Source organism: Aplidium turbinatum, chromosome 6, assembly GCF_918807975.1.
Source record: "Aplidium turbinatum chromosome 6, kaAplTurb1.1, whole genome shotgun sequence".
Lineage (NCBI taxonomy): Eukaryota > Metazoa > Chordata > Ascidiacea > Aplousobranchia > Polyclinidae > Aplidium > Aplidium turbinatum.
Window position 1 is genome coordinate 2,724,235 of NC_137477.1, and position 27,962 is coordinate 2,752,196.

The 27,962-nt window shown below is 39.4% G+C and overlaps 1 protein-coding gene across 1 annotated transcript; it reads right to left on the reverse strand.

Annotated features, from left to right (window-relative positions):
• Positions 1-22: 22 nt before the first annotated feature.
• Positions 23-27,683, reverse strand: LOC145771488 (kinesin-like protein KIF28). Its single transcript, XM_082583181.1, has 26 exons — positions 27,640-27,683; positions 26,079-26,155; positions 25,392-25,408; positions 24,952-24,974; positions 24,297-24,415; positions 19,863-19,941; positions 19,607-19,670; positions 17,611-17,797; positions 17,272-17,424; positions 16,137-16,234; positions 15,558-15,724; positions 14,668-14,828; positions 14,417-14,523; positions 13,856-14,046; positions 13,469-13,611; positions 12,563-12,703; positions 11,858-12,005; positions 11,160-11,247; positions 10,630-10,803; positions 10,334-10,456; positions 9,964-10,071; positions 9,066-9,227; positions 8,325-8,483; positions 7,675-7,803; positions 7,098-7,136; positions 23-2,000 (listed from the first exon to the last, which is right to left on the reverse strand). Exons 2-26 carry the CDS (start codon positions 26,119-26,121, stop codon positions 1,878-1,880), a joined length of 2,946 nt encoding a protein of 981 aa, XP_082439307.1. The 5' UTR covers positions 26,122-26,155; positions 27,640-27,683; the 3' UTR covers positions 23-1,877.
• Between the last annotated feature and the right edge of the window lie 279 nt (positions 27,684-27,962).

Here is a 27,962-nt window from a genome sequence, read left to right on the forward strand (position 1 = left end):
ATCTATGCAAGTCATAATTACCAACACAATGATCTGCAAAATGATTACGAGTCTACAGTTCGACAATTGAATTAAACCGCTCATAAAGGGCCTTCGCGACGCACATGAAGCAATGAACTAGTGTGGCAGCTTCAGCAGGTAGGCACTTTAACAAGCAGATTTCTAATAAACCACGAACCAATCAGAAGCTACGCTGTTCATGACGTCTTCAAGGAAAAGCGCAAATTCTAGCTAAATTAAATCGATGCTTTGCCATCGGTTGACTTAGCGCATTGGCTTAGGGCGGTAGTATTCATTACATTGACGTGGGTTTGATTCCCACCCCTGTTATAGCTCTTTTTTCTTCTGTAATTTCCAAACAAAGTTCAAAGCAATAATTACATGTAATTCTCTGGCTGAATGCTGGAATGGTCACAGTTGGACAGATAACGTAGCATCTCATTGGTTCGTGGTTGGATTGGACAGAAGTCCATGGATTGGATATCTGCATGTTAAAGTGCCTTCTGCTTCAGCACCAGATAGCAACTGAACTGCCCATGCGAAATCTGATGTTGGAATGCTGCCGGGCATTCCCAATAGAATGAAACTGCACAATACTTTGACACCTCTGTTCACAAACAGAATACATTCCATAAATCTACAATAAAATTTTACTACAAGTATAATAAAAGCGATAGGGTGCCGAGTCAAGCCTTACAGCAAAATAAAACAACTTTAGTTCATATTGCCTTGCAGTTTTGTACTTACAGAGTAACATCAAAACACAAAAGTATGTTAAGTGCAAATGATGCTTGATTCGAACACAATAAGTAAACTGGTGAATTATTGTGCCGTACGAACAATAAACTATCAAAAATATTCAAACAATATCTTTCTTGCACTCAGATGAAAAATATACAATGTCTTATAAAAACGCGAAATGCAAGCTCCTATAAAACAACACAAGGCAGCCTCATGTGTACTAAAGCACAATGAAATCTATCAAGATGAAAGTAGGCTACTGTTGCTATGGTGTCATGCGGACAGGGTTTCTCAATCAGGGGTATTGAAAAGTAGTAAACCAATCTCCCCCGTGGATCAACTACTCCACCAATTTATTAATCGGTTGTAACTAATTTCACGGAGCGCTGTAAAGTACCAAATACGTAGAAACATAATCATATCTCACTATGTTGCAATTTCATTCAAACAACATGCACTGTGGGAGGCGGAAGTTAATGGTTTAAGCACTATACTGTCAAGATTACAATAAAAAAGTTAAAGAAGTGCTGGGTTCGGGGGCTCAAAAATGGAAAATAAAAAACAACAGAATAGCCTCACATAAAAATGAACTATTGACTTGAGAAGTTTGACACCTTTTTGCAAAGAAACGGGGCAATTGTGATCAAATGGAAGCAGACTGCATTGGGGGACACGTCAGTGGAGTTTTACGTGAGTTCAATTCACGTTATGAAGCAAGTAGCCGTTGTCAAAGCATCGAATAACGCCGCACGAGCCAACATTGAATGAAGCTATAAACTTTGCTAAGAAACTAGAGGCGCTTTCAATCAAATAAAGAAATTTCTTTAATGTCGTTCCGTTAGACTTAGAGGAAAGATTTGACTTGAAAATAAAACGAAAATGTCTTAAGAAACTGCGACAGATTCACGACCTGAGGTTATTTTAAAGTAAATGACGTTGTTTCCACGGTAGCTGGATTAATACTGAACCATCACCACTAGTACTTAACGTTGACTTAGCTTGTGAACAAAAAATAACGTTGATCAACATTCAGCTGAGAAAAATGACGTCACACAGGCATAAATCACGTGATCAATAAGAATGACGTTTGCATTGCACAGTGCGTCTACCTGGCGCGTGATTAGTCAAAAAGAAAGTCACATGACAGCGCACACTTTCGATTGGTCCTTGCCACTGGCAGAGGAAGATGGCCGGCCGTTCCTAACGGGGCTTCCCCCAACGAGGGATTTGTCACCGACTTGTTTCCCGGCCTGGATGATCTGTAGAAACAAGAAGAAATGAGTCGCACCTACTGGCAAAACTTAAAATCTCCAGGCGCCGCAAGAGAACGCTTTAAATTTTGAACATAAATTTAACTACAACCACAAAAAGTTAACTTGTCTCTTCACAGAAGCCATCGTTTTTGCATAAGACAAATCAATGAATATAAAACAGTAAATTTTTCTTATTGTTTTAAAATTTAAAGCGACTAATTGATTGGAGGCTGTATTGGCTCTTATTATAAAATATTTACTGCAAGTTCGTAAAATTTTACTATTTTAAATCTTCAGAAACGTGTAGGTTATTTCTTCTGGCAATCCCTGAAAATAATAGAAAATGCGTTTCCTGCAAATGGATTTGGAATTGTCTCACAAATGATACAACAATTATGAAATCTCATTACTTGTAAGAAATTTGGTTTGGCGAGTTGTCAAAATCAGAAAAAGTTTTTATTGGAATAAAATACTTTTATTCTAAAAGTTAGTACCGGTATACAACTAGACAAAATTGTAGCCACCTCAATCAAGCCATGCACGAGGAACGCAGTGACAGATGAATTGTAGCAACAAGCATTCGGGTACCCTGGCATAGATTCACAGAGTGCAGTCAATGATATGATGTTGTTACTGTTAACTTATTGATAATTTTATTAAAGTTTATTCATCATAATAAATTAGTGACATTATCAGATAAAGTGAAATAATCAATCAATTGTCTGTGCGGACAGGCCAATGTCGCCAGAAGCAAAGCAAGAGATGAAAACACTACGAAATCAAAGAAGAATCATGAAAACACAAAATTAATTAGATGGGTCTGGAACAATAATCAACATGGAGATACAATTCATTCGAAGTGCTACAGCAACCTACAACCTACGTTATTCGCTATCAAAGCTTCACTACGAGAAAACAAAACCATAAACAGACATAACCCAGCAACAACACTACATCTAACATTATAAAAACAATAGGCTAACGTTTTCGGCTAGTCATACAGCCCTTTTCAAGCCTATAAGAAAAATATTTTTAAAACATGGTGATAGTGATATTCTTTAGAATTTCTTTTAAAAATATTTTTTCTTATAGGCTTGAAAAGGGCTGTATGACTAGCCGAAAACGTTAGCCTATTGTGTTTGTTTTTATAATGTTAAATGTAGTGTTGTTGCTGGGTTATGTCTGTTTATGGTTTAAAAAAGTTACCTTTCTACCCAAATTGTATTAGAAAACAAGATGTTAACCACACTGCCTGTTAGAGGCACGGTTGTTAGTTAGATGCCAAGCAAGCAATGCAAACAACATTGAAGCAAACGATTCCTGCAAATCAAAGCCAAAGCATAGGAAAAGCCTCAGCGTCTCAGTTCACGTGAAATTAACACGGGAAAGCCCGATTACAAGTGATGACGCAACACTGACGTCAGTAGACATCAATATCCAGTTCGGCCTTCACTGCAAATCGTATGCAGAGGGATTTGTCTCAGAACTTTTCTAATACACAACCTTCAGAGCTGTGTTTGTTCACCGGACAGATCTAGTTCATCTAAGTCTGGGGTGTGCAACGTGCGGCCGCGAAGAAAAATTGTGTGGCCCGCGAAGATGTGCCAATTTTGAATTGTGCGCGGCCCGCGAAACGTGTTTATAATTTAGTTTAGTCTGATAGGCCTACGTGTGAACAATTCATTGTGGAGTGGATTATTGTAGCCTACTGTAGATTTAGCACCTTCTGTTAATCATTTTAGAAATCTCCCACCGGCCACCGCAAATCCATTGTATTTAATCATTTGGAACGTAAAAATGTATGGTCACGTAAAAGGCTTTATTAACAAATTACGACTTTGGAAAGCTCACATGCAGATTGAAAATTTTTCCAATTTCCAACTTTGAGAGACTATGGAATGCATCCTGAGAAGAAAACTGACTTTGCAGACCAACTTGAAAAATTGTTGTATGAATTTTTGGCTCGTTTCAAGGACTTCAAATCTCATGAACATTTGTTTGATATATTCTCTTCGCCATTCAACACGGACAGTGACAAAGCACCAGCTGATATCCAACTTGAACTGATTGATTGGGAAAAAGCAGTCGGAAAAAAAACAGCTGCAAATTTCTCACTAAACTGAAAATAAAGTCGGTGTGACAATAAATTTGAACAACAGTTTTGTTTAGAAAATTATGCGTCTTGACGTATTATATCTGCAAAGAGATAACCCCTAATAATGCCATAAGAATAACAAGAACAACAAAACAATACATTTTTATTCCTGCAACTACTAGAAACCATATGTTAAATAAACGTGCGGCCCGCGGTTTCACCCAGTTATTTATATATGGCCCTCCTGTAATAAAGGTTGCACACCCCTGATCTAAGTTTTAGATCAACTTCGCAAACGTGCAGTTGGGGTTTTGAAGAGTTTCAGTTATGGTTCCAATAGGTTCAAAACATCTCTCATTTCTAAGGTTTCCAAACAATTGCGACGCGTTTTTACATCCGTCAGTGTCCATCAGGAGAAGTTCCGTGTACGAAACAACAAGATCCGCGTCGAGCTCCGGATGGAGTCCAGCATAGAAACTGTCTATCTCGCCTTGCTCTTTTTTGTTTATTTTATGTCATTTTTGCATCGTGTTTATTTCAGTTTGGTAAATGTTTTTCAGGTTTAGCTGCATCTTTCTTCACTTTTAAAATTTACCCGATGACGTTGCGGCCGTAATAAATCCTTCGTACTCGTTACCCTACATCGGTTTAACCTTGAACAAGTTTTAACACTCGCGTTTCGTCGCTTCTACCTTTTAACCTCTGCCATGTTGCGGTATCGGTTTGGTTTCATTTGAAACGAAGGTCGCAGGGTTTAAAGTAGTGAAGTAACAAGGCGATTGTCATGTCAAGTAATCTAGTACGAAAAATACGTCTTTAATACATTGATTCGATGTCAAAGGAACGAATTTTGCCAGTTCGTGGCAGTCCGGGCCACCAAGTCTGGCAGTATCGCCGTATTCCGGCTGGGAAAGAAGTACAACGAGAAATTATACGTTTCATTATCTCATTGAGAAACTCACAGCACGTGAACTGAAGGCTGGCAGGATTGACTGTGCGACTCTTCGTTGTATGAACGCAAATTTGTTGCCACAACTACCCAACCAGATAACAACATCAGCACTTTGATTGACGCGCACAGTCTCACAATCGAGTCCTAACCTAGTTGGCAACCTCCCAACTCAGCAGACAAGCCCCTCAACCCAGCTGACAAGCTTTAAACCTAGCTGATCAGCCCTTAGCCCAGTTAGAAAGCCCCTAACCCAGCGGAGGTCCTTAACTCAGCTAACAAGCTCCTATCCAGTTGACCGGCCCTTAACCCAGTTAGAAAGCCCCTAACCCAGCTAACAAGTTCCTATTCCGGCTGACAAGTACTCAACCCAGTTGGTAACCAGGCTGACAAGCCCCCAATCTATCTGAAAAGTCCCTAATACAGCTTACATGTCTCTAACCCATTCAGAAAGTCCCTTAACCCAACTGACAAGCCCTTGGTCCATCTGACCGGTCTGTATTGCAGTAAACACATTATCAGCTTTTAGTGTTTGAGTGCTTCAGGAATTTCAGAAAAAGGCCTTTAATACATTCCCCCCAGATATCGAGCTATGTGAGCACAACGGGCAACACTGACGACAAGACATGCGACGTGCAGAGATTGGGAGACATCAATGATGCGATAACCACAGCTAGCTTGGAATTCTACACGTATTCGACCGTAACTCAACACTATTCAACATTAAATTAACGTAATTTTCAACGCAATTGACAACGTCCAGTGCTGACACCAACTAACACGCAATTGTGACGTCACCAAGTCAATTGGGAAAATTTCACCAAAGAAAATTTTTGATGATTTTTTAGCAAATTGCAGTTTGGAATTTGACACGCCAAATTAGCGTAAAATGAATGTTGAAGAAACGATTACAAGTCAAAAGTGATTTGTTTCAATGACTGTATTGAGAAATTTGGTGGATTGGTGAAATCTTTCCCAAATTGAAGTAAAACATGAAGAATGTAGCGATACCACGTAGATCTTACTTCAACGCCATCTACCGGATGCAACATCTTCGTCACTTTCCCACCAAAAGGCAGCTTACTGTTTTCCGTGCTCGAATGCTTTGTCAAAGAATCAATGTTTTCGCGGCCACTTGAGGCCCTAGGGCCGATACTGTTAAGACCCAAACACAACTTTACGTCATCATTCTCATCCTCCTCCTCTATAGCGCCCTCGACCGGATCTGATATGAACCTCATATCCTCCGTTAGTTCAAAACTGTAGACGCTGAATGCATCTGACGAGTCCTGCGTATCATCAGTACATCAGTCACGGGCCAGTTCTGTCGCTTCTAAGCCGCAAAAATTAACCACAGAAAGGTGACGCAGGCTCGAAGGGAAGAAAACTTACAAATTGAAAGAAATTGCCAAATTGTAAACGTTAAGTTACGCAAATTTTACAGCATATAAAACAATTAGTATAAATATTAATGCAAATTTTGCCTTCCTATCTCACTTTCTGTAAAATACTGATGGGGTGGAAGCTGACTTGGTGATCTCGTAAGATCTTTCGCTTCCTTGCTTTCTCCTTTCATTATGTAATGTACCAGTGTATTTGTCGTGATAATTTGAGTAAAAATAAACCAGTGATTGAATTAGGTTGCTGCCTGCAATCCCCCATCAGTCCAGTGTGATGAAGAGTGATTTGACCATGAAGAAAAGTATTACAATACTAAGCTTGGATTCGTCCAAAGTATGAGTACGCAAATTTCCAGTATAGTCGGTTATTTCGACAACAGTTCCAGATATAACCGAGGATGGATGAATTGGGGAACAGATGACATTGTGCTGTCATAACCAGCCGCGCTTTGTGCACCCCTACTGATAACCCTGGAAGGGACTTGTTTAAAAGTGAACAAGCGCCATTCAAACACAGATGAAATCAAATGTGAGATGATCACTTCAAGATGAAGGCGCAGCCTGGCATTGACCTATCACTTTCATCTTGATGCGTCACAATACGTGATTGTTATGAGTGGGCAAGCGCAGGCAGTGGTGAGGTTGCCATGGCAACATACTTCCTGGTTGTTCCGAGCGAACTTCTGGGCCTGGATCAGCTGATGGAGAAAATGAGCAAACTCGTTATTTTTACGTAAGTGGTTGAGACGTTAAACCGTTTTCAATGCAAAAGTGATCTTTGCAGGCGCCTATTTAACTTGGAATAATAATAATCAATCACATATTGTTGCATAAGAAAACTGGGATGCTGTTATAGTGATCACACATCAGACCCCGACCAGCATATCAGGCAGTCTTTACATTGATTCAACGTCCACAGACAGCTGATTTGTTGGCGGGGGAGCAACGGTCATCAAGTCAAACAATCGAAACTTGCGTTCAAATGCTAACTAACTAACACCACACTTTGCGAGAACTACAACAACGAAAAGCTACGAGGGTCACTTGGAGTCACAATACAGAATACCCACAACAGGTTAAATATAGGAAAATTATTAGCGAAAGTACAGACCTTCTGAGTTTAGGGCGGGGCGGAGATAAAGCTCAAAGTGGAAATCATAATTCATCTAGCAGCCTTGCTAAATATGCATCTCCGCGCCTGAGGTTAATGTAACATTCATACAACGTTATGCTTACGTGATTGATGAGCCTAACACGGTTCTTCAGTTTATTCCCTGAGCTATAAGCGACAGCGTGCATGGCTCGCATCAGCGCGTCAAAGTCTTGTTGATCCTTAGGCTTTGATCTCCATTCCTCGCACAGTTGCTGTTAAGACAGGATGACAAAGTTGAGCGCAAGGGTCAAAGGTTATAGTTCAGCTTAAAAGTTTCATTGAATATTTCACAATAATGGGCAAAGTTAACGCATAAGAATTCTTTGGTGATGTTCAAATGATATTTCGGTAAAAACTACCAAAGCTTTACGTTCTTGCCTAAGTCCAAAGATTACAGGAGGGCCCAACACCTTTAGGTCTGAATCGGGCACAAAAACTCTTATTTCAATCCCAAAGATATAGGTTTTTATTTGAAGTCGGAAATATAACCCAAAATTAAATGTTCTGAATAACTCAAATTGGCAAAAGCAACCTATGGCTGCTTCGAGATGAGGCTGATGGTTTGTTATGTTTTGGGTTCTACTCGGTCTCATCTCATGCTATGGTTCATCTACTACAAGTCTGAGCTGAAAGCAATTTAAGGCTTGTCATGAAGGATAAAAAATTGGTCGGATTTAGAGTGCAGACGGAAAATCGAAGTTTGCTCGCATAAAAATTGTGCCGAAAAACCTGCCTGAATCCGCTTTTCCTTCTTCTCCAAACGTTCATATTTCCGTTGCAATGTATGGATTTCAGACTTCATCTGAGCGTCACCACGTGTCGGCCTGAATTGGGCCATTGACGACCGCCTCATTAGGGGGGCTGACATTTGACCGTCCATATCCCTCAGTTCCTGTGCAAGCAAACAAAGATATAAAGCAGAGCACGGTGCAGGCTAGCAGGTTACTAACATAATCTTTTATCGACAAATATGCTTCATGTTCCCAACATCTAATGACGGATTTATGAAAAACTAAATAAGCGATGCAGTGTACAGAATATTTCCTACAATGAAAAGTTTACGATTATAACAGAACCAGTTGACGATGAACAATGTGGAACAATGTCACGTTGACATATAACAACCCGGGCTCATGAATTCCCAATATTTGAGATATTGACAGTGATTTCTGACGCCGTGTACAGCGGTAGACAAGAAGATCAAGTCTCGTGTTACGCGAAACCATCTGTTAATCATCATTTGAAAAACAGTGTTAAAAATAATGTGTAATTTTATATAACAGATACTTGTTGCTCTCAGAAGTTACAAAATGGACAGTGCCGGTGCAGCAGTATGGAGGCTTAGTTGGATACATCCTAAACAGATTTCTTTAATCTTAAGAGCTAAACCAGAACCGAAATTCAGTGCCAATTTGTAACATCTTCGGTATGACCAGACAGGGTATTGAACATAAGTCTATCGACACGAACTCACCTTTGTTGTCAGTTTCTTAAGGCTGGCGCTAGGCGGTGTGTCGACCTGCATCCCATAAGCAAAGAAAGTGATCGATCCGTTGTTGAAGTAGTCCAGGTGCTCCTGATTGACGGAAGGGATGACCACTACTCTGTTATGATTGAATTCAGGAGACAGAGTATCCTGGAAGAAGTCAAGATTATTAAACATTCTGAACAAAAATTACAGAACCCAAAAAGCAGAAACTAAAGCCAGGTGAGAAACTGTTCCAACAACCGAACTATTATCGTCAGTAATGTTACAACTTGGGCAGATGGTGTAGAACAGTGGGCTGACTAGCCAAGCATCGGAAAAGCAAAACAAGTAGTGGAAGAACGAAACGTGTGGAAGCAATTGATAGCCAACCTTCGGGTCGGAGACGGCACATGATGAATGTTACAAATCGATTTGTAGCATTGATAATGGAAATAGTTCAGTTGCAGAAAGCTCTATGGAGCTAACATCAGTTTAGCTTCTACTTTTGGGGCTGTAATTAGTCCGCCTCGTTAGCTCAGTGGTTACGTGCCAGGCTCAAGATCACGCGGCGCAAGTTCGACTCTCGGGGTGTGCGCTTGAGCAACGCATTTCAGGACTGCTCTCCATTCAGCGGCACCTAGTGAATGGAATAATTTCCCGGCAACAACACTTCAACAATCGGAAACTTCACTCTGCCAATCTCGGTAACCAGCCCTGCGTCAAAAGCCTCTACAAGGATGGGAAACTACCAGGAATAACCAATCAAGGCTTTGTCAGTCCGAGGATAAAGATTCAAAACCAACCAAACCAAACCAACCAATTTATACTCGGGTTAGCCAAAGATTCCAACCATTTTACTGGGAGCTAACACAGCGGGCAAACCGGATCAGTTAAGGGAGTTTACCTTAACAACTTTCGTGGACACCACTGTCTCATCACCATATGTCTTGTACTTAATGTAGCATCCTTTGCTGAACCTGGAGTTGTTGATTTCAGAAGAACGAATTTGAACCTGAAAAGTTATGAAACGAGGTTGAACATTGTCATTTTTACAGTTGCGCTGTATGTGTTATCTCGGGCAGCACAATTCGTCATTTGTTAGACTTTAAATCAGTGTAAAAATGATGAATTTTGCTGTCTGGATGTGCACTACACCAAAATATACCAACCAATATATGACTGTAAAGATTTTTTTTAATTCTAGCAAGTCAAGATTGCGTTAAACTTCATGAAATAGCGTTTGTTTCTGATCAATACATCAATGCAATCCTCACTCTGAAGTGGTATGGCTTCCCCAGCAATTCATCCGGTTCTTCTATGAAGCTTTCTTCATCCAATGCTTGACCATTAGCAGTGCAGGGGGTGACAGCAACGTACATGGTGCCTTCCTCTTGGCCCTGAACAACATAAGGTTCTGTTTATGTCGGCGGTAGGTCACCATAATATAGAGTGCTCAACTTTGCTAATGGTCAACAAAAAACGGAATCTTTTGCAATAAAGTTTAAACATTTGTAGTTTGAAGGTTCATACACTTTCTCAAACGCCGCAAATACCAGGATGATAAAATGACCTTATAATCGGTGATGGTTAGCTTGTCGTCGAAGTCCAGCACGTAGGAGAGAGATTGCAAAAAGACGTTGGCCGTCCCTAGCATGATGTCCTCGGGGGGGTCGTAGAAGGGGTCCTCTTTTAAGGGGATACTCTTGTACGCGTCATCGCCGTCTACGTACTTCTGGTACAATTCCTGGTAATGATGAAAGCGAACAGTTGTGACTTTGTTGCGCAACACTGCCGGCTGTCTGCTCACAATGGGATGCGGCTACCTGCTGTTATTTCAAGGGCCCGGAACGTTTAATTTAAAGTTTGAATAAAAAACGTAACACTTGCAAGTAATGACGAACGACTTGATTAGAAATATGAAGCCAATTTAGTGCCGATGCCCTGTGGATTCTTCACAGAAGCAAGTCGTCGCGCGCCACGGGCTGGTATCGAACTTTCAACCTTCAGGTTGGTAACCTCAGAGCTTGTACAAAGACAAGAAACAAAATTTTGCCAATAGCCAAAGATATTGTTGTGAAGCATCTAGGCCGTTTGTTTCACCTGGATGATGTATCGCCTGTTCATAAACTTCCCGCGTTCCCACATCCATATGTTTCCATTCAGCAGGTTCTTCACTCTCACCATCACCCTGGGAGATATATTAGGCCATGATCAGTATTAGAAACAAAGATGAGCAGCGGTCGAAAACTATTTGAAATTAGTGGTGCGATACTGATGAGCCTAGCCTGATGGGAAAACACGATGTCTATCGCTGTCAATTGTTGACACAATCGATTGCAGAAAAACAAAGACGAGATGTTACCTATTTAAAGGTGTGAGGTAATAAATAGAAAATAAATCTGGATCTAATTCTAATCATTTTGTAAAGCATTAGGTACAGGTATTTTCACTATGACTTGAAACTACTGGACCACTTTCAATGAATGCTGAGGGAGGAAGATGCCTCCGCTTTATTAGAAATTATAAAATATTAATGAAGTTAAAAAAACTACTCAATTGACACTGTCACTGTCATTGACACTGTCTGCTTTGTAAAGCGCTGAGAAGCAACGCATTCTGCGATGGATACAGCGCTATATAAAAACTAACATTACTATTATTACTAATTGTGTTTCCAGTCTCAAGAGTTTGTGTAATTCAGAGAAGATGCCAAATACAACCCTGGATGAAGAATTTACTTCGGTGAGCTCGGGTTAAGGATAAAGCATTGAAAGAAACAAAAGTTCTAAATAACTTACTTGGTTCCTTTATCTTTCTCCTCCTGATACCCTCCTGAGATGAGGACTAGTTCAAAGTGTCGGTATTTATTCAGTTCTTCCGAGACTGCATTCACCTCACTAATCATCGGAAGCAGCTCAAGGACTTGCTCCTGAGCTCTTTGTTGATCTAAAATGAATGCAGATGAAGAATTTGCACCTCAAAGTCCATAACATGACATTCGTACTTGGAGATGGGAAACTACCAACTACTCCAGACGAGGCTATCCAGGCATCAGGTTCATTTCATCTTCTCCAAACAAGAAGTCGAACATGAATTTTAATTTGTATCTCAAAATCGATATCCCGATATTCCAAGAATGCTCCAAGACGACCAAGCAATCCACATCCGGAGTTCAGACTTGTCGCAAACAACAATTTTAGACAACCCTTAGTCACGTGACCACAGAGGTTTGATGACGGCATAAAATGTAAATAACAGACGTGACGTAATCATGTTGTCTCAGTATCTCAACACGCATGCTCCAAAGAGACCAGGATAATTGAGAGAATATTGTTGATGTTTCAAACTCATCACTTTAACGACTTACATTTACGAACTAGAAAACCCACCGAAAACATTACGCATCCCGTTGAACACAATAATAAGCTTGATTGGTGATTGACTTGTGAGAAACATAAATGTCAGATGGCGGTTGATGTCTGCTTGGAAAACTCATCTCTTACCTTTGGTCATTCCCGTTTGAGTTGCGAAACCGCTTTGTTCTGCCAGTTCCTTCTGGGCAAAGTCCCAGTCAACGTGGGCAGGAACCCCCTCTGCTAAGTCCGGTTTCAAGGGGTTGACAAAGATGAACAGATGGTTGGACCCTGTGGAGAATCGATTGATTAATATACTGACAATTGTATCTGAATTTTGGTGCTGTTTGTTTAAATGTTTGGGTGGCAGCTGACTTTGATGATCTTTTGGTGTTTCGCTGCCATTCTTGTGCGAATTATTTGAGTTTCGTTGTGTTTTTGAATAATTTTGTTTTTTCACCAACAAAACAAATAAACTGAACTGAACAATTGATTACTCTATCTGTACCTTACTCAGTTATGTGGTAACAGATATGAATAAGAAAACTAATTAATAGTTGTTTTTTTTTTTACAGTCTAAACCTAGTGATTGCTTCTGTATTATGCAGACCGCCCATTTGAGGAAGTGTCTTAGTACCAGATCGCCTTTTCCAGTTAGTTTTTTCCACTTATGGTCAGATATGCATAAAAGTCCTTCATGGTAAATTATTTACTTATATGCTATGCATGCCATAAACGTATCTGGAGGTGCCGTATTGCAAAACATAGCTGTGAGGTCATGCACGAGAATGGAATCAGGGATTTTTCATCTGGTAGATCAATCACCTTTTTATTTTAGAGAAGTAACCTACAATTTTTTTGCCTATTGCAAGTCAACTAGATGCGTGAATAGTGAAGAACAAGTTGAGAAAAACCAAAACTTGTTATCTGAAGACGCCTGCGATGGATGGAAATGGAGCCGGATGAAGGACTAAGCACGTTTTGAGACGTTATGGCAATCTATTTGGTATATTTTATCGGTGGCAATGATGACATAATGATACTGATATTACCCACCCAGCAACACTCTGTCATGATGTTCGAGCTTTCTCTCCCCGGTCAGAGGAGCTCCGTTGACCTTGGTTCGAGCCCCGGCGCTGCCAGGCTTTATCACAATCTCATCATTGTTGTAGGAGATGGATGCGTGCTGCTTCTGGATGCTGAGGAGTGTGCAGAAAGACGAAACACGTGATGAGTTCACCTACAATCTCTCACGTACAAACCTCAACTATTTGCAAATCAGACTTTTGTTCAGTTAAGTTAAGGCAAGAAATAAACTTAAAAAATTTCAAGGAAAATTCCCATATCGAATTAGCATTTTTCTAGTCATCATTCATCAGCGAAATTTTATTAACGCATGTCAGCCTTGTCATCATTACGTCACAAAAACGTCACTTTAATTACCTCAGCCCAGTGAGGATGATGTCAGGAGAAGGATCCGCATCTTTCCTTCCGATCAGCGTCGTCTTCCCCTTCACAACCGGATGGTGGATGACTCCAGAGAGCATGGGATCCTCGTTGAGATTGACAAAGTGAGGTTGTGTAATCTTCCCACTCCCGTGCTGCTTCTCGAGCACTGCATCTTCTTCCCGCGACTGTTGATAAAACGCTTTTTACACAGTTTTAGTTTACTCTTCATGCTTCAAAGAAGTTTAGTCTTCAACCTGAAACACCAGAGGTCAACCAGTTGTCTGCATCTTCATTTGTCTCTACCGTTGACATTTTTAAGTTGGATTATTCTTCTAATTATAAAATTCCGTGTGTTCTTTTGGCGACCACACGCTAAGCTACCACAAATAGTTCACCATGACGACCAGGTTTACTTGCGACGACGATTACTGTACTTCCGACTAGATTACTGTACCCCAAGGATAAAATAATAATAATAATATTGAAAACACACAACAAGTCCAACCACTCATATCCCACGCGACGTTGCACCTGGACTTGGAACAGTCAACAAACCTGAGTGAGTTTGGCATCCCATCCAATGTTGTCATCCATCATCTGCTGGTTGGCGAGGAGTTGTTCTCGGATCTCTTCCTGCATTTTGCGTCGCATCTCTTCAATTTCTGTGAAACAAAGCGAAAGATACAGTTTTGAAAAGATGTGAAGACACGATCCCGGATGTGAAGATGATGAGTGAATAAGTGAAATTTAGCAGTTGGTGGAGAGTCTTTCAAACAAAAGACCTCAGAGCTCCATCGTTTTCTCACCTTCCGGACTCATTCCTGGCTGACTAGCTTGAAGAGGAAGAGTTCCTCCTGCAGCCTTCTTCAACCTCTCATTCTCCTCTCTAAGTTCCCGGATCAATTTATCAATCGGGTTTTCGTTAACAACGGCCTTGTTCTTGATCTTCTTCGCTCTGTCAGCGTACCTGATGACGTAAGGAAGGTTTAACAAACGTAACTTCATTCATGCGTGACCTTTGGAATAGATTCAAATTCATTCATTTTAATGCATTCGGTATAGAAAATGTCAACTTAGGTTAGATAGAGGAGATATTCTTCTTGCGTTTGAGGCCGCCGCAGGTCACGTGGTTACATCACATTATATCCAGGCGCAGCAGCCAATGGGTTGTGTGTTCATCGAACTATGTCTGATATAGGAGATAGGATATAAAATAGAATAAAAGATTTAAGATGGATATACGTATGAATAATTGAATACAGAATATAAGATGCCAAAGTGCAATTGGTGGTCCTATACTTAGTACCAAGCATTTGGGGGTGAAAAGATAATGTTCTAATTACAGTAAGTCTTCGGCAGTAACAAGAGTAGGGTTGCCAGTTTCTTTTCCTCGACCGCCTTTCCACTCTAGCAACTAAAGCCACGCAATTTATTACAGCCTGGGTAGAGATAAGCGGTTTCATAACCTTAACCCAGCCTAAGTCGGGTATCGTTGTAATAATTGAAAGACAGCGCCATATTCTCTACGTCATCATATTGTGATCTCTACGTCATCATATTGTGATATCTACGTCATCATGTTGTGATCGGAACCTTTTGCAAAAATCATATTTCAAAATATGTTTATTTTAAACACTTCTATCAGGTAATTTTGCAATGAAGTAAAAGAAATGTAGGTACATAAGAGCACACCAACCTTAAAGTGGAAAGGGTTTCGTCATAATTGATATCGGCAGGCGATAGTGCGGCTATCATGATGGTCTTCGAGTTGCCACCGAGAGCACTCATGAGCAGTTTGGTGAGCACTGAGTCTCGGTAAGGAACAAGAACCTTCTTCTTCCCCATGGACAAGTCCGCCAGAGCCTAAAGTACCCAAGTATTGTTAAGTTGATACATGAACATGATCACTGGTTTAGTGGACAACAAGTTCGGCTCTGTGTCAGAGGGTCTGGGTTCGATTCCTCGTTAGGCTATATCAAAAACTTCATACAAATGTCACTAAAGTTTGTTCCTGCTTGGCAGCGTCATAATACGGGCGTGCCAACACTGTATTGTGCCATTTCAAGTGTAGCACATGTGCCGCACACTGATGCACAGTCCATTGTAAGTTGTGGAATGTGTTACAAAACAAACACCAAATAAACTGGATACCGGTTGTTTGCAAGAACTTGTCAAAGCCAACAACCAATTTCAAGATCAACTTGACTTGTAACTTGTCAGACCATGAAACAAACTGATTTCAACCGAGTTGTGTTTACACTCCACTATAACTTACAGAGATCACATTTCCTAACGCAGAAAGTGATTTGTTGATATTGGCTCCTTCCTTCAACCTGTCGCCAGTGGCTCCGGTGCTGTCCGCTCTCTCCGAACCTAAAAGATTCATCATCGATAAGTGCTCGGAACTGTTTGCTGCTGTGTTTGTGAAAGACGACGTGATGCTGCTACTACTGTTTGTTGAAAACTTTTCCAAAAAGCTTTAAAAAATAATGAATTTCAAGCTTTACAAACGTTTTTTCTTTATTTCAGAGAAACATTTGGTGAACTAACATCATGCTACTTATCGTTAGAGGAATGAAAAGCCTTTGAAAGCTCAACCCTAGCAGTTTCGCAAACTAGTGGACGCTTTAAACCACTGACGCAGGCCCGGTCGCGAAATTTTTTTCACACGAACTTTCTGTCGCATTTGCATATTTCTGTAAGTGTAGCCATTACTGGTTACCGCGCGGCGCGCGTAACTGTTTTTACCGATTTTCGCCCTCACAGCAGTCGATTTTCGCCCTCCAGGTTCAAATCTAAACATTGAACTTGAAAAAAAACGTAGCCTGGAGACACAACTAGTCTAGTCAAGTTTAAAAAAGTTGAGAAAAGAAATTGATTCTTGTCATTAGTCTAAAAGTAATATTTTCCGAATTGATCAAGAATTAACCCTCACACTAAAAATTAACCCTAACCTTACTTTTTTTGAAAAGCCTTTGTGCACCGCAGAAATTAAAGTAAAGAAAAAAAGTTGACTTCGATGGGCGTCGAACCAATGTCCTCACGAACATCAGAAAAAAGACGAAACCACTGAACGAAACGCGCCAACGAAAAATGATTGCATTCACACGGTATACATACAAACTCTATGTGAAGTAGCAAAAAGTTCGTGGGAGAAAAAATTTCGCGGCCCGGTCATGGAGATGACTTTGTGAAATGATATTGTAAGTGGAATGTATCGAACACCGGCTGCTGTTGTGATTGCTGCACCGGCTGCTGCTGATGTGATGTCTGTCAATTATTTACTTGCTCACCACAAAAGGAATTTAACAATCGCAATTTAATCTTGTTGCTTTATAGAAATTCAACTGGAACACCGAAAGTCCTCCAATCAACAAAAATATCTTTGCTTCCTAAAAAAAGATGCCTACCAGCCAAATCAACGAGGTTGATGCTTGAGCTTTTCTTGGTCTCCTGGCCGGCCTCGTTCTTCATGATTTGGTCGAAGGTGATAGTCACCACTGTATGCGCCCGAGAGCTGGTGGCGTTCATCTGAGTGGAAGCAACAGTCCGGTTTGCGGTTCCTGAAGAAACAGGTTAAGATTGAGATGGAGATACAAGTGGTAACTGACAATGAAAAAACGTAATTATCTCAATGACGAAGCAAGAAAAGCCATGACGGTCAGATGTACTAAAAGCATACACAATCTTTTGAAGTCATGACGTCACAAGTCGTCATGCAATTCGCGTGACGTCACGTCTTCACTTGCCTTCCTCCATTCTTCTTTCAATTTCACTGTAGCTTCCCACAGCGACCTTCTTTAGCTTTTCGACGTAGAAGAGCCCCAGCTTGGGATTCTGTCGCACCTGCAACCCCCCTTTGGGGTTGTCTTTGGTGAGCAAGTCTCGAACTTGTTCGTTGTATATCTCCAACATTGAGAACGTGACTTCGAATTTCTGAATAAGGAAATCGGAATTAAGTTGGATGCAGAGGAAATCAATCAGAGTGAAGACAAACCGTTGGGAAAATCTTTCTCCACTTCACTATTTGCAATAAATAATATCAAAGGTTCGGTTTTACAGTAGTCCCGGTTTTTTAAGCTCATTTTGGTCCGGTCCGGGATTCCTGAAAGCATGGGAGTGGCAAAACATCGGCCCCCGCTTAATAGACCTACCCGTTTAAAAGCCAACTTTGAACAGCAGTAAAAGTGAATGCATGTATGTATGAATTGGCTTGATGTGTTTTAGCATTGGTCAGTGGTATACAACTTATGGCGCCTACAACAACGATATATGTCGTTCTGGGCCCTCGTTTATTTTGGAGAAATAAGTCAAACAAGTCATATATTTTACTTAAAGTACTGATAGAGTCATTGGAATATATTTACATGTTAAATATTGATAGAAAGTGTGTCAGAGGATTTAGCATTAATGAACTACGACCAAGATGCGTGCTGAGCGAGGTAAGGGCTTGTCGTCACGTGTACAAACAATTCAAAGCAACCTTGGAACTAGAATGACTTGTAAGACTTGAAGTTGAATGACTAGAAAGAAAAGTTATTCACACAAACCATCATCTTGCAACGTTTTGTGATTCTTAATACACTTTCAATTACAAATTTTAGCAGTATATTAGTATTACTTTGGTAATAGTGCTTCAATTTACTGGATAGATAAATAGATATAGACACCTAGCGATGCCTCGCGGCAAGTGAATATGGTGCAGTACACCGGTAGTGTAGTAGCCCTAACATATTCCAGCAAGTGTAATCGAAAAAAATTTAATCCGCCTACGCTTGAATTTTTGGTTTGCAAACCAGTGATTTCTATTTGCAAATTTTCTAGAAGCAGCTGAGCAGTGAGCAGTTTAGATACCAGGCCATCTTTGTTTGCAAAGTAGTCGCAATAGACAGCGAGCGACCGCAGCTGAGGCGCAACCGCTGGACAAAGAAATTTTGGGCAGAGACAACGAACAAATATGACGCCACAAAGCAATTCAACAAAAGTGAGTTTGTCAAAAGGATCGGGAAGTTTGACGTCATCTAATTATAAGTTAGATATATTTCTTAGCAATGTCGAAGATCAAGAACGATTTAACGACTTTCGTTTATACAGAGACGCCAAGGCGGCAGCGATCAGCAAACCTTTTTAAACACAAAACAAGGCGCAAAATATCACTTTCTCGTTCAATAACGTTGAAGAAGTCAATTTAACATGAAATGCGTTCTGACATCAACTGGCACATGAGGCGACCTAAAGAACAATCTCTTTCCAACCAAACCAGTTGGACGTTACCAGGCCAACAATACCAGCTTGCACGAGGTGCAGTGCTATTCAATATTTGACTGAGTAACCGAACAGCAGTTTCCGCTGACGCATCATGCAAATCGTTGTTAAGTCGTAACGAAAACAAACAAAACGATGCACGAAACTTAATGATTGGTAATAAAAACGCCTCATCATTATTAAGTTAAGTAAACCGTTCCAACATGACTTTGATATTAAAAAAAACAAGACAAAACCAGGTATTAGACAAAGGTTAATGTGAAACGGAATTGTGATTCAATTTTTACCATGCAACCTAGAAAGGCTCTAAAACTAAATGGAAATTCAATCCTGGTGGTCTCTTGATGCTTTGTTCCACTGACACAGACCCGGTCAAATCCAAACAGACAAAGGCGGGAACTGAACCCAGGAGGAGAAAAGTTGTTAACAACTAAATAAAAGTAGATTCTGATAGATCTGTATAAACGAGAACCCACTTACTGTGCCGTCATTGTTCCGGTTGATGGCTTGGAAGAGTTCATCGCAGGTGATTGGCACAATCCCTCTGCAAGTGCAAAGTTCGCTTTAGAGTGGATTTGTAAAAAAATATACTGAACGTAGCAATTTATGCCTTTTTAGGACAATAAAATTGTGGGGACTTTTAGGCTCCATTGATCAATCACAAGATTATTGACTCTTGGACTGAAAATATTTCTTTTTTATAAAAAAAAAACACTCAAACGTCGCGATATTTTACCTGTTTTTTCCATACCCGACCATGGAAAACGATTTCCCTGATCCAGTTTGACCATAGGCGAAGAGAGAACAATTGTAACCTGTTGAAACATCGACAAGTTAAAATAGTCAAGCAACACTTAGTATCCCAGAAGAGATGGTACTGTGCATGGTCATAACGGAGCTTCACCAAAACGGCCACCCGCAATACGCAACTATAAGTGGTCGTAATAGCGGATCATGCACATCAATCGCATTACAATAAAAGATACGTTAAAAATTATGTTAAAAAAGCTCTTGACCGGAACGATCAGGCGATTATTGGGTGGTCAGTGGCAGGCTGCTCAATTCAAATCTGACATTTTGATTATTTAAATTCCACAAGACAAACCCAACGGGTTTAAATTGCGACATTTCAATTGTGTCGTCAGTGATGTTTGGACGGTATTTCAAACTCAAAAAGGGGCCAACAAGTTTATTTCAGTTATGTTTCCCCTCTCCCCTGGCAATATGTCGTCACGTATTGTGTAGGAGCCTTCCTTCTCTGGAGGTGAAGATGCAAACCCCTTGTCAATTCCACAGACAAACATAAAACATACCATTGTGCAAACATCCGTTTGTGAGGTGATAATGAAACTAATTGTTAACATTGAACGCGGGAGACAAGCCAAACATAGAGAACGCTTGGAACGCCAGATGCGCTGAAAGCGATCAAATATACATTTCCGATCAACACCGGCAGTATCAAGAATTGTGACTCTGGAAAATTTGAAGGTACTTGCTGGTATATGCACTGGAATAGTCTGCAGCCAGTACATCAGTAACTTTTTTTTACATTGATTCGACGTATGCACATGTAAAAATGACCGATTGGCTGACTGAACCATTGCCTTACAACCCTTAACTGACTGTGGTATGGCGTCGCTACAGCGAATGACATGTAACATCTTGAAATGTACGAAGATCCATCCCGTGGTAACAGGCAGTGTGTGTTTATGGAAGGGGAACATCTTCAATCGTTGTGTGTGTAGTGATATCGATGATATGAAAACGTTGCTTAATTTGATGCATAATCTTGTGGACAAAATTTAACCCTATCTGTAGCGACATGGGGCTTTATGAAGACGCCCCACTTTGATAGTGAAATATTTGACAGAAGGAAATATGCTAGAAATGTGAAATTTCTTGACTTTTATTTTTTATTTTTTGCCAATTGTCTAAACCTAAACTGGTCATTTTTCTAACTTCCTGCCCTTCACAATAAGCATTTCGTCTCAGGTGGCTAGACATTTTCGTGCAATGCTTCTTATATATATGTTAATGTTAGTGCAATACAAATGTTAGTACAATTACTTTGAAATGTAAAAACGCCCAAAAATGCCTTAAATTTATGAGAAAAAGTAATTTTTTGTTTAGTTTAGCATTACTTTATGTTATAATTCAAACATTTTAATTTTGAAGCTATTTTCGAGAAATTAGAATAAAAACCGACTTACTGACGTTTTTTCATCTCAAATAATTTATCTCAATGAATTTGTTGGGTAAAAATTTAATTTCTATATGCACAATATACATGGCTATTATTTTGTAAAATATTTTGGCTCTGTGATTTTCATAGCTCCGTTATAAGCGATTAATTAGCACGGGGCCGAGATAGCCCATGACGTGCTTTCCGCGTACGAAAACAGCTCGTATTAAGATGGGGTTAAAGGCAACTTGACTCATACAAAAGCAAGAACGCACAGGAGTGCCATCACCAGAAGGTCAGGTCGACTCTTATATCCACTCTAGTGTGGTATGAGGTTTACGCTCCTAAGGTTTCACGGCGTAGGTTACAAAGTCAGCTTCACAACTTTTATAAGTTATAACAACAAAAAATTTGGTAGATCATGCACTGCACTGGTAGTCCAGTCTTTAAACTATGCCGCCTGCAACAAGGCCTTTCAGTTCTCATTAAAATATATATGTTTGTTCAAGCTTGGCTATAAAACTATAAATATATATCAGAGTATAGAAAAATGTGTTTTACGGTTCCCTAGGATTAACCAACTAATCATATCAAATGGAAGAAATTTTACATGTTTGTTCAATTGGGAGTTTTTTCCTCAAAACTATTTCAACAATGTAAATGAATCTACAAAGAAGAGAATTTGAGATATGCCATCAACTAAACTCTGCACGCGTAAAAAAAAAAAAAAAAAACATTTCTACATGATATAACATCGCAATATAGCTGGTGAAAGGTGAACATACATAGGTGAAAGTTCAAAATGAGGAAGTTTACGGTGTTTGCATGACGCGCGGTATCAAGACAAGCCGTGAAATATAAAACACATCATCGACCGCCACGCATGTAAACTTGGGATATCAAATATTTAAATAAAAAAAAAATTGCTTGAAAATTTCACAACTTTCTGATTTAATGAAAAGTCATAAAATCAAAAAGTAAATATCGCACCGTTGGACAGATCAACCACACTGAGCTAAAACCTCTTTCGTGCATACGAACTTACTTAGATGGTAGCTAAAACATAAAGGAAGCAAAGAATTAGATCACTTCGATCGAAGGTAACTGTCCATCACACCTACAGGTTTAAACGACCCTACCTTTAACGAGCTTGAACAGCAAAGCCGGTTGAGATTTTTTTATCCCTTCCCATGTTATTACTTGTTACGGCATGGTTTAGTATCATTGTAATTCTTACCAAGTATTGCATAACATTTGTAACAGCTTGCTATATCAATGAATGGTGGAGTTTGGTAGCTTTATGATGAACCCAGTAGTGTTACATGACTTTGCAAGTTTGAGGTAGTAAAAGTGAACGCTCTAGTCTTTACCAAAGCCCTATCATTTACAACATTTTCTAATTTACCAATGTTCCTTGTAGCACGTAATTTCCTCGAAAACTAGAACGCTTTTTGAAAAAGTAAGTTTCGCTAGTTACCAAAACCCTGGAACAAAAATCGGGTTATTATGTCAGAGGAATGTGTTTACTCAATTGTGACATAACTAACAACGCCTTTGTGGAAGCCCAAACTTTACTTCTATTCACACAGACATGAGTGATGGACAATTACTTCCCAATCGAAGCCATCTCAACAACATCCAGATCAGGGGTCACCAAACTTTTTTCTCTGAGGGCCGGATTGCTGCGAGATTAACAGCTGCGGGCCGGATGCAAATTGCGAAAAGATATACAACTATTTAGAGTCTCCATCGACTTGAAGTGAGCACAATAAATAACTAAGTCAGCGGTGGAATAGCAAAGTTGTGGTGAAAATCGAAAGGTTGCTGGAAAAGTTATCCCCTGCTGTGATACACTACAGGGCATCGTGCTCTTGAAAAAACATTACATCTTTCCAAATTTGGCCTAGGCCGTCCCCATTTGTGGTGGCCTAATGATAAAAACAGAACACCAACAATCCACATGTAGGCTGCCTGGTGGAAAAATGAACAAATTCAACATACAACAACGAACTATAAGAACACACAATTTTAACAAAAAAAATTTTCACTTTTTTTCCTTAACAGTTGCAGTGCAGCTGTTATTTCCGCAGCACGTGGCGGGCCGGATGAAATGAGTTCGCGGGCCGGTTCCGGCCCGCGGGCCGTAGCTTGGTGACCTCTGATCAAGATGTTTAATTTTCAATTGTGACGACCACGTACGTCATGGAATCAAATAAGTATGAACCATAGAGAAATAAAACAAAGAAACTTCAGCGGGTTTAACATGATGTATTACATACACAAATATAACATAATTAAAATAAACTCTAACGTTTTCAACACGTACGTGTGTCCTCATCAGGAATTACATATCTGCAAGATACATAAAATGAAAATTGTAAGGTAAACTTGACTTTGCATTGTCGTTAGTAATAATACAGTTACAGTGCAAAGTCAAATTTACCTTACAATTTTCATTTTATGTATCTTGCAGATATGTAATTCCTGATGAGGACACACGTACGTGTTGAAAACGTTTGAGTTTATTTTTAACTATGTTATATTTGTGTATGTAATACATCATGTTAAACCCGCTGAAGTTACTTTGTTTTATTTCTCTATGGTTCAACAAAGCAAACTCTCTACCAAGCTTTATCAAATAAGTATGTTCGGCTAACTTTCTGTGTACAGGCGACACCTTCTCCAAAAAAACCTTGGCATAAATTTGTTCAAAGACAATCCAAAATAACTGCCAAGTTAGTGACAGAAGAGCGGAGAACAGAAGTTTTAAAACTCCCTATCTATTAATTATAAACATAACAATAAGGTATTGAGAACAATAAAGTATTGAGTTTGTCGCTTTGGTTAGTCAACCAAGAATAAAAAGTGGGTAGAACCACTAGAACCAGAGTCAAACATTTTGTGGTACGCTTCTTGGTAACCAGTAGGCTCATTCAAACTGGTCACTGTTAGTACAAAGAGTTAGAAACTCCTGTGCTGATGTCCCACCTTCAAATGCATTGTCCAGTACCCCCTGCCCCAGGTTGTCAAACACCTTCCTTTGCGTCGCGTACTTGTCGTTACGAGCTTCCAGAACGCCATCGACGTCTTCAAATCCGTCGTGCGACCTTTGTTGAAACACAACAACAACAAAGAATGATAGTAGTAGCCTCAAAAACCTTACAATACCGGTTTAAAGGGCAAAACGCACTTCATAAGGACAATAATTCTCTATGTGTGAGACAGCGGTTAGGTACAGAATTATAAACAGTATATACTGAAAAATCGTCAACAAAAAGGAAGCTATTTCTATTGTTTACTATGAATGTCAAACGGCTTGTTTGGTTAATTTTTTTTTTCACTAAAAATCTACAGAAGACCACACCGATTGATGAGGAAAAAAAAGGGATTGCTTTGTGACAATGTGCATCTCAAAGATGAAGAAGCCCACAACTTATCATTGAAACCGACTGGAAAGATCATGATAACCGTTTGCTAATTCTCGCACACAAATTTCTACTCTATGTTGCTGAAACCACCACAATCAACACTGCACATTTTCAAAACTGCCATGTGCATTTGCTTATTAAATAATACAACTTACTGAAAATTTAGTAGTGTACTTTTGATCAAAGCAAGTTCATAAGACGCCTACTTTACTTACCAATATGAAAAGTCAAAGGCAAACTGAAAAAAAAAGAATATAGTTTATCAACTGAATATAGTGAATTGCACATAAAATAAAAATTGATATAATTGTTGAAATGTTGCATTTACGCAAATCTGCTAGACCATAAAATCACTCTTTATCATCAGACTTTATTTTACAATTTTTGACTTTAATAATCATTGCATTGCCACAGCGTCTCGTGACATTTACACAACAAACAATAAAACAAATAATCAGCAAAACCACATCTATCTTTCTTGCCATTAAACGTTGGCCTTGTCTGAGAAACTCAAAGCAGAAAATGTTGCGTTGTTAAGAAACACTGAAGCAACCCATCATGTAGAATGCTGCTTCCTGTTGTGCGAATAGCTTCTTAGTAACGCGATATATACGTTTATGATGTCACAATACATCAGTTTATCAATAATTCTCACCATCTTCGGTTCATCCTCTGAAAAACAAAGAACATATTGTGAGCCCAGATGCGTTTCAATTGACTAAGGATACAAAGTGTTGAAACTAAATGTTTGACCTAAAAAGAAACTGTAAAATACCTATGATGACATAATAGCGTAGCAAAACAAACACTAATCACACCCTCAGTGAATATCAAGGAAAGCATATTTAACCGAAATGAATAAGAACGTAGCTAGATAATTACTTTCTCACAGATATATAGCTTTAGGTTGGATAATATACTTATTGATCGTTCATATGTTCAATTAGTGATTAATAAATAAAGCTTTAAATATAGGTCGCCAGGAGATCTATCCTGGCAGTGAATAACCAGTAATCAAATAGCAACAAAAGCTGAAGCATCCAAGACATGAAAATGTTGCTTTAACATTGGTTTGCACTATGTCTCAAGAACAATTAATAGAAAAGTATCACTGCTAATTGGTTTGGAAATGTCGCTGCTTGAAGTGCTGTGGCATGTGTCAGCTTCATAGGATGAATTCGTGGGTGATGTATTCATAATACAATTCGTAATACGATGTATTCATACTCATAGAAATGCATTGACAGAGACAAGGACTATCTGGATGCTGACAAGCCAAGCAAGCATAGCAATGATGACTCACAATTATCGCCACACAAAGTATAAAGAATTAAACACCTACTTGGAGTATCGGGGTTTTGTATGTAGGTCGAGGCTCCTTTCATTTCTATGACCAACTTAGCTCCTCTATCCTTCTCCCTAGAAAAGACATACACAGTGCAGTTGCAAATATATAATTAATAGATTTAGCATAATCACGAAGAACACTTATTTGTGAAATAAAATAATAAACTCAAAATTTAAGTTACCGTACTAAATGACTCACTAATTTTGGAGAATTAATTACTAATTATAGAAGCTTTGAGCTATTAGTAAATAGTATTCTACTATCAGTTTAAAGTCTATGCTTAGAGCCAAAAATATTCTGGTAACCATTTCATATCAATTCATCAAAATGAAACCCACTGTGGCCTACAACTTAAATGCACATTGCACAATTAAACAATGCTTAAATCAAGACTAATGCACTGTATTAAGCTCAACTCAACTACGGTCACGTTTATTTTTGGGTCCACGTCTTTTAGGTGCAGACAGTTAGGCGCCGGTCAAATAGGCGCGCACACTGTGGCGTCTGGATATTTAGGTGCGGAGCACTGTGGCGCCCGTTCACTTAGGTGCTATTATTACTAGTAAAGTCTACAGATTGTATTAGCTTGGCAGGTAGGGCAATGCTTTTCACACAAAATCTTATATTGAACAGAAAGATAAAATGTTGTTTTGTTAATGCGCGTGTGGAGATGAGGTGCGAGACAACGCTCTACTAATCTTGATATTAGCACATCTCCACAGGACATTTGCTATGCATCCTGAACACAGGTTGCAGCCAGATGGAACCTTACTTAATCTGTTATCTTTCGCAATTACTTCTACTCGGAATGGATTGGTCGTGTGGCGAGTTCGTATGAGACAACACTCTACTACAATGAATACATTTCTATAGGGCATATGAACCCTGGCTACAAGCTGCAAGCATAATGGTGTGACTTTGCTCGTTATTAAACCTAGTCGGGGTTTTGACGGAAAACTAAGTTACTCTTCACTCAAGCCTACCACCTGCTTGAACATAGGCTACGGTATATTTTTTACTGATGTTTAGTGTAGTTATTATTTGACTCACTAAAAGTGAACTCAGTCATGTTTGGAAACTTGAGTATTTATTGATAAAGCTTTCGCCGACGCAAACCTGAACTAACAACAAATAAATGCCGAACACGCGCATTAAAAGACAATATATTTTTCTGTTCAATATAACATTTTGTGTGAAAAGCATTGCCGGTTTAAGCAGCTTCACGCACGGAAGCCATGACATATTTTTCTGTTCAAAATAAGATTTTGTGTGAAAAGCATTGCCCTACCTGCCAAGCTGATACAATCTGCAGACTTAACTAGGAATAGCACCTAAATGAATGGGCGCCACAGTGCTCCGAACCTAATTATCTAGACGCCACAGTGTGCGCACCTATTTGACCAGCGCCTAACTGTCTGCGCCTAAAAGACTTGTTCCCTTATTTTTTAGGTTAAAATTGTAAATATCATGGATATGTCTATTTGTATACCAAACTCGACACACTGAAGCAAAACACATTATTGACTAGATCACTGTCTTTAAATTGTTTTCTTACCTCTGGTTGAAAGGCCGTACTCTCACGGCGACTTTGACTCTGTAAAAAAAAACATTAAATGAATTAGACAAAAGATATGTGAATTACAGATACCAGTAAAAATTGATCACATGCTCAAAAATACAGATAAACTTCACATTAGCAATCAAATGATCGCACAAAATTGTTGCACAACTAAATCTGTTGTGCAGACCTAAAGCACATATGAGTCATCAACATTGAATAATATATATGGTAGAATTGTCAGCTCCAATAGCTCAATTGGTTCAACCCCTGCTGGCTTTGCAACTTGTACAAAAACCCACAAGTCCAAGCATTGCTGC

Excerpts from the sequence above, each read along its gene's own strand:
- LOC145771488 (XM_082583181.1), bottom strand. The coding sequence starts at position 26,121 with ATGAAAGGAGCCTCGACCTACATACAAAACCCCGATACTCCAA. Across the intron at positions 7,804-8,324 it reads AGAAGGAAAAGCGGATTCAG|CAACTGTGCGAGGAATGGAG; the intron begins GCAGGTTTTTCG and ends CTGTCTTAACAG. Across the intron at positions 7,137-7,674 it reads GTGTTAGGCTCATCAATCAC|CTGATCCAGGCCCAGAAGTT; the intron begins GTAAGCATAACG and ends TTTCTCCATCAG.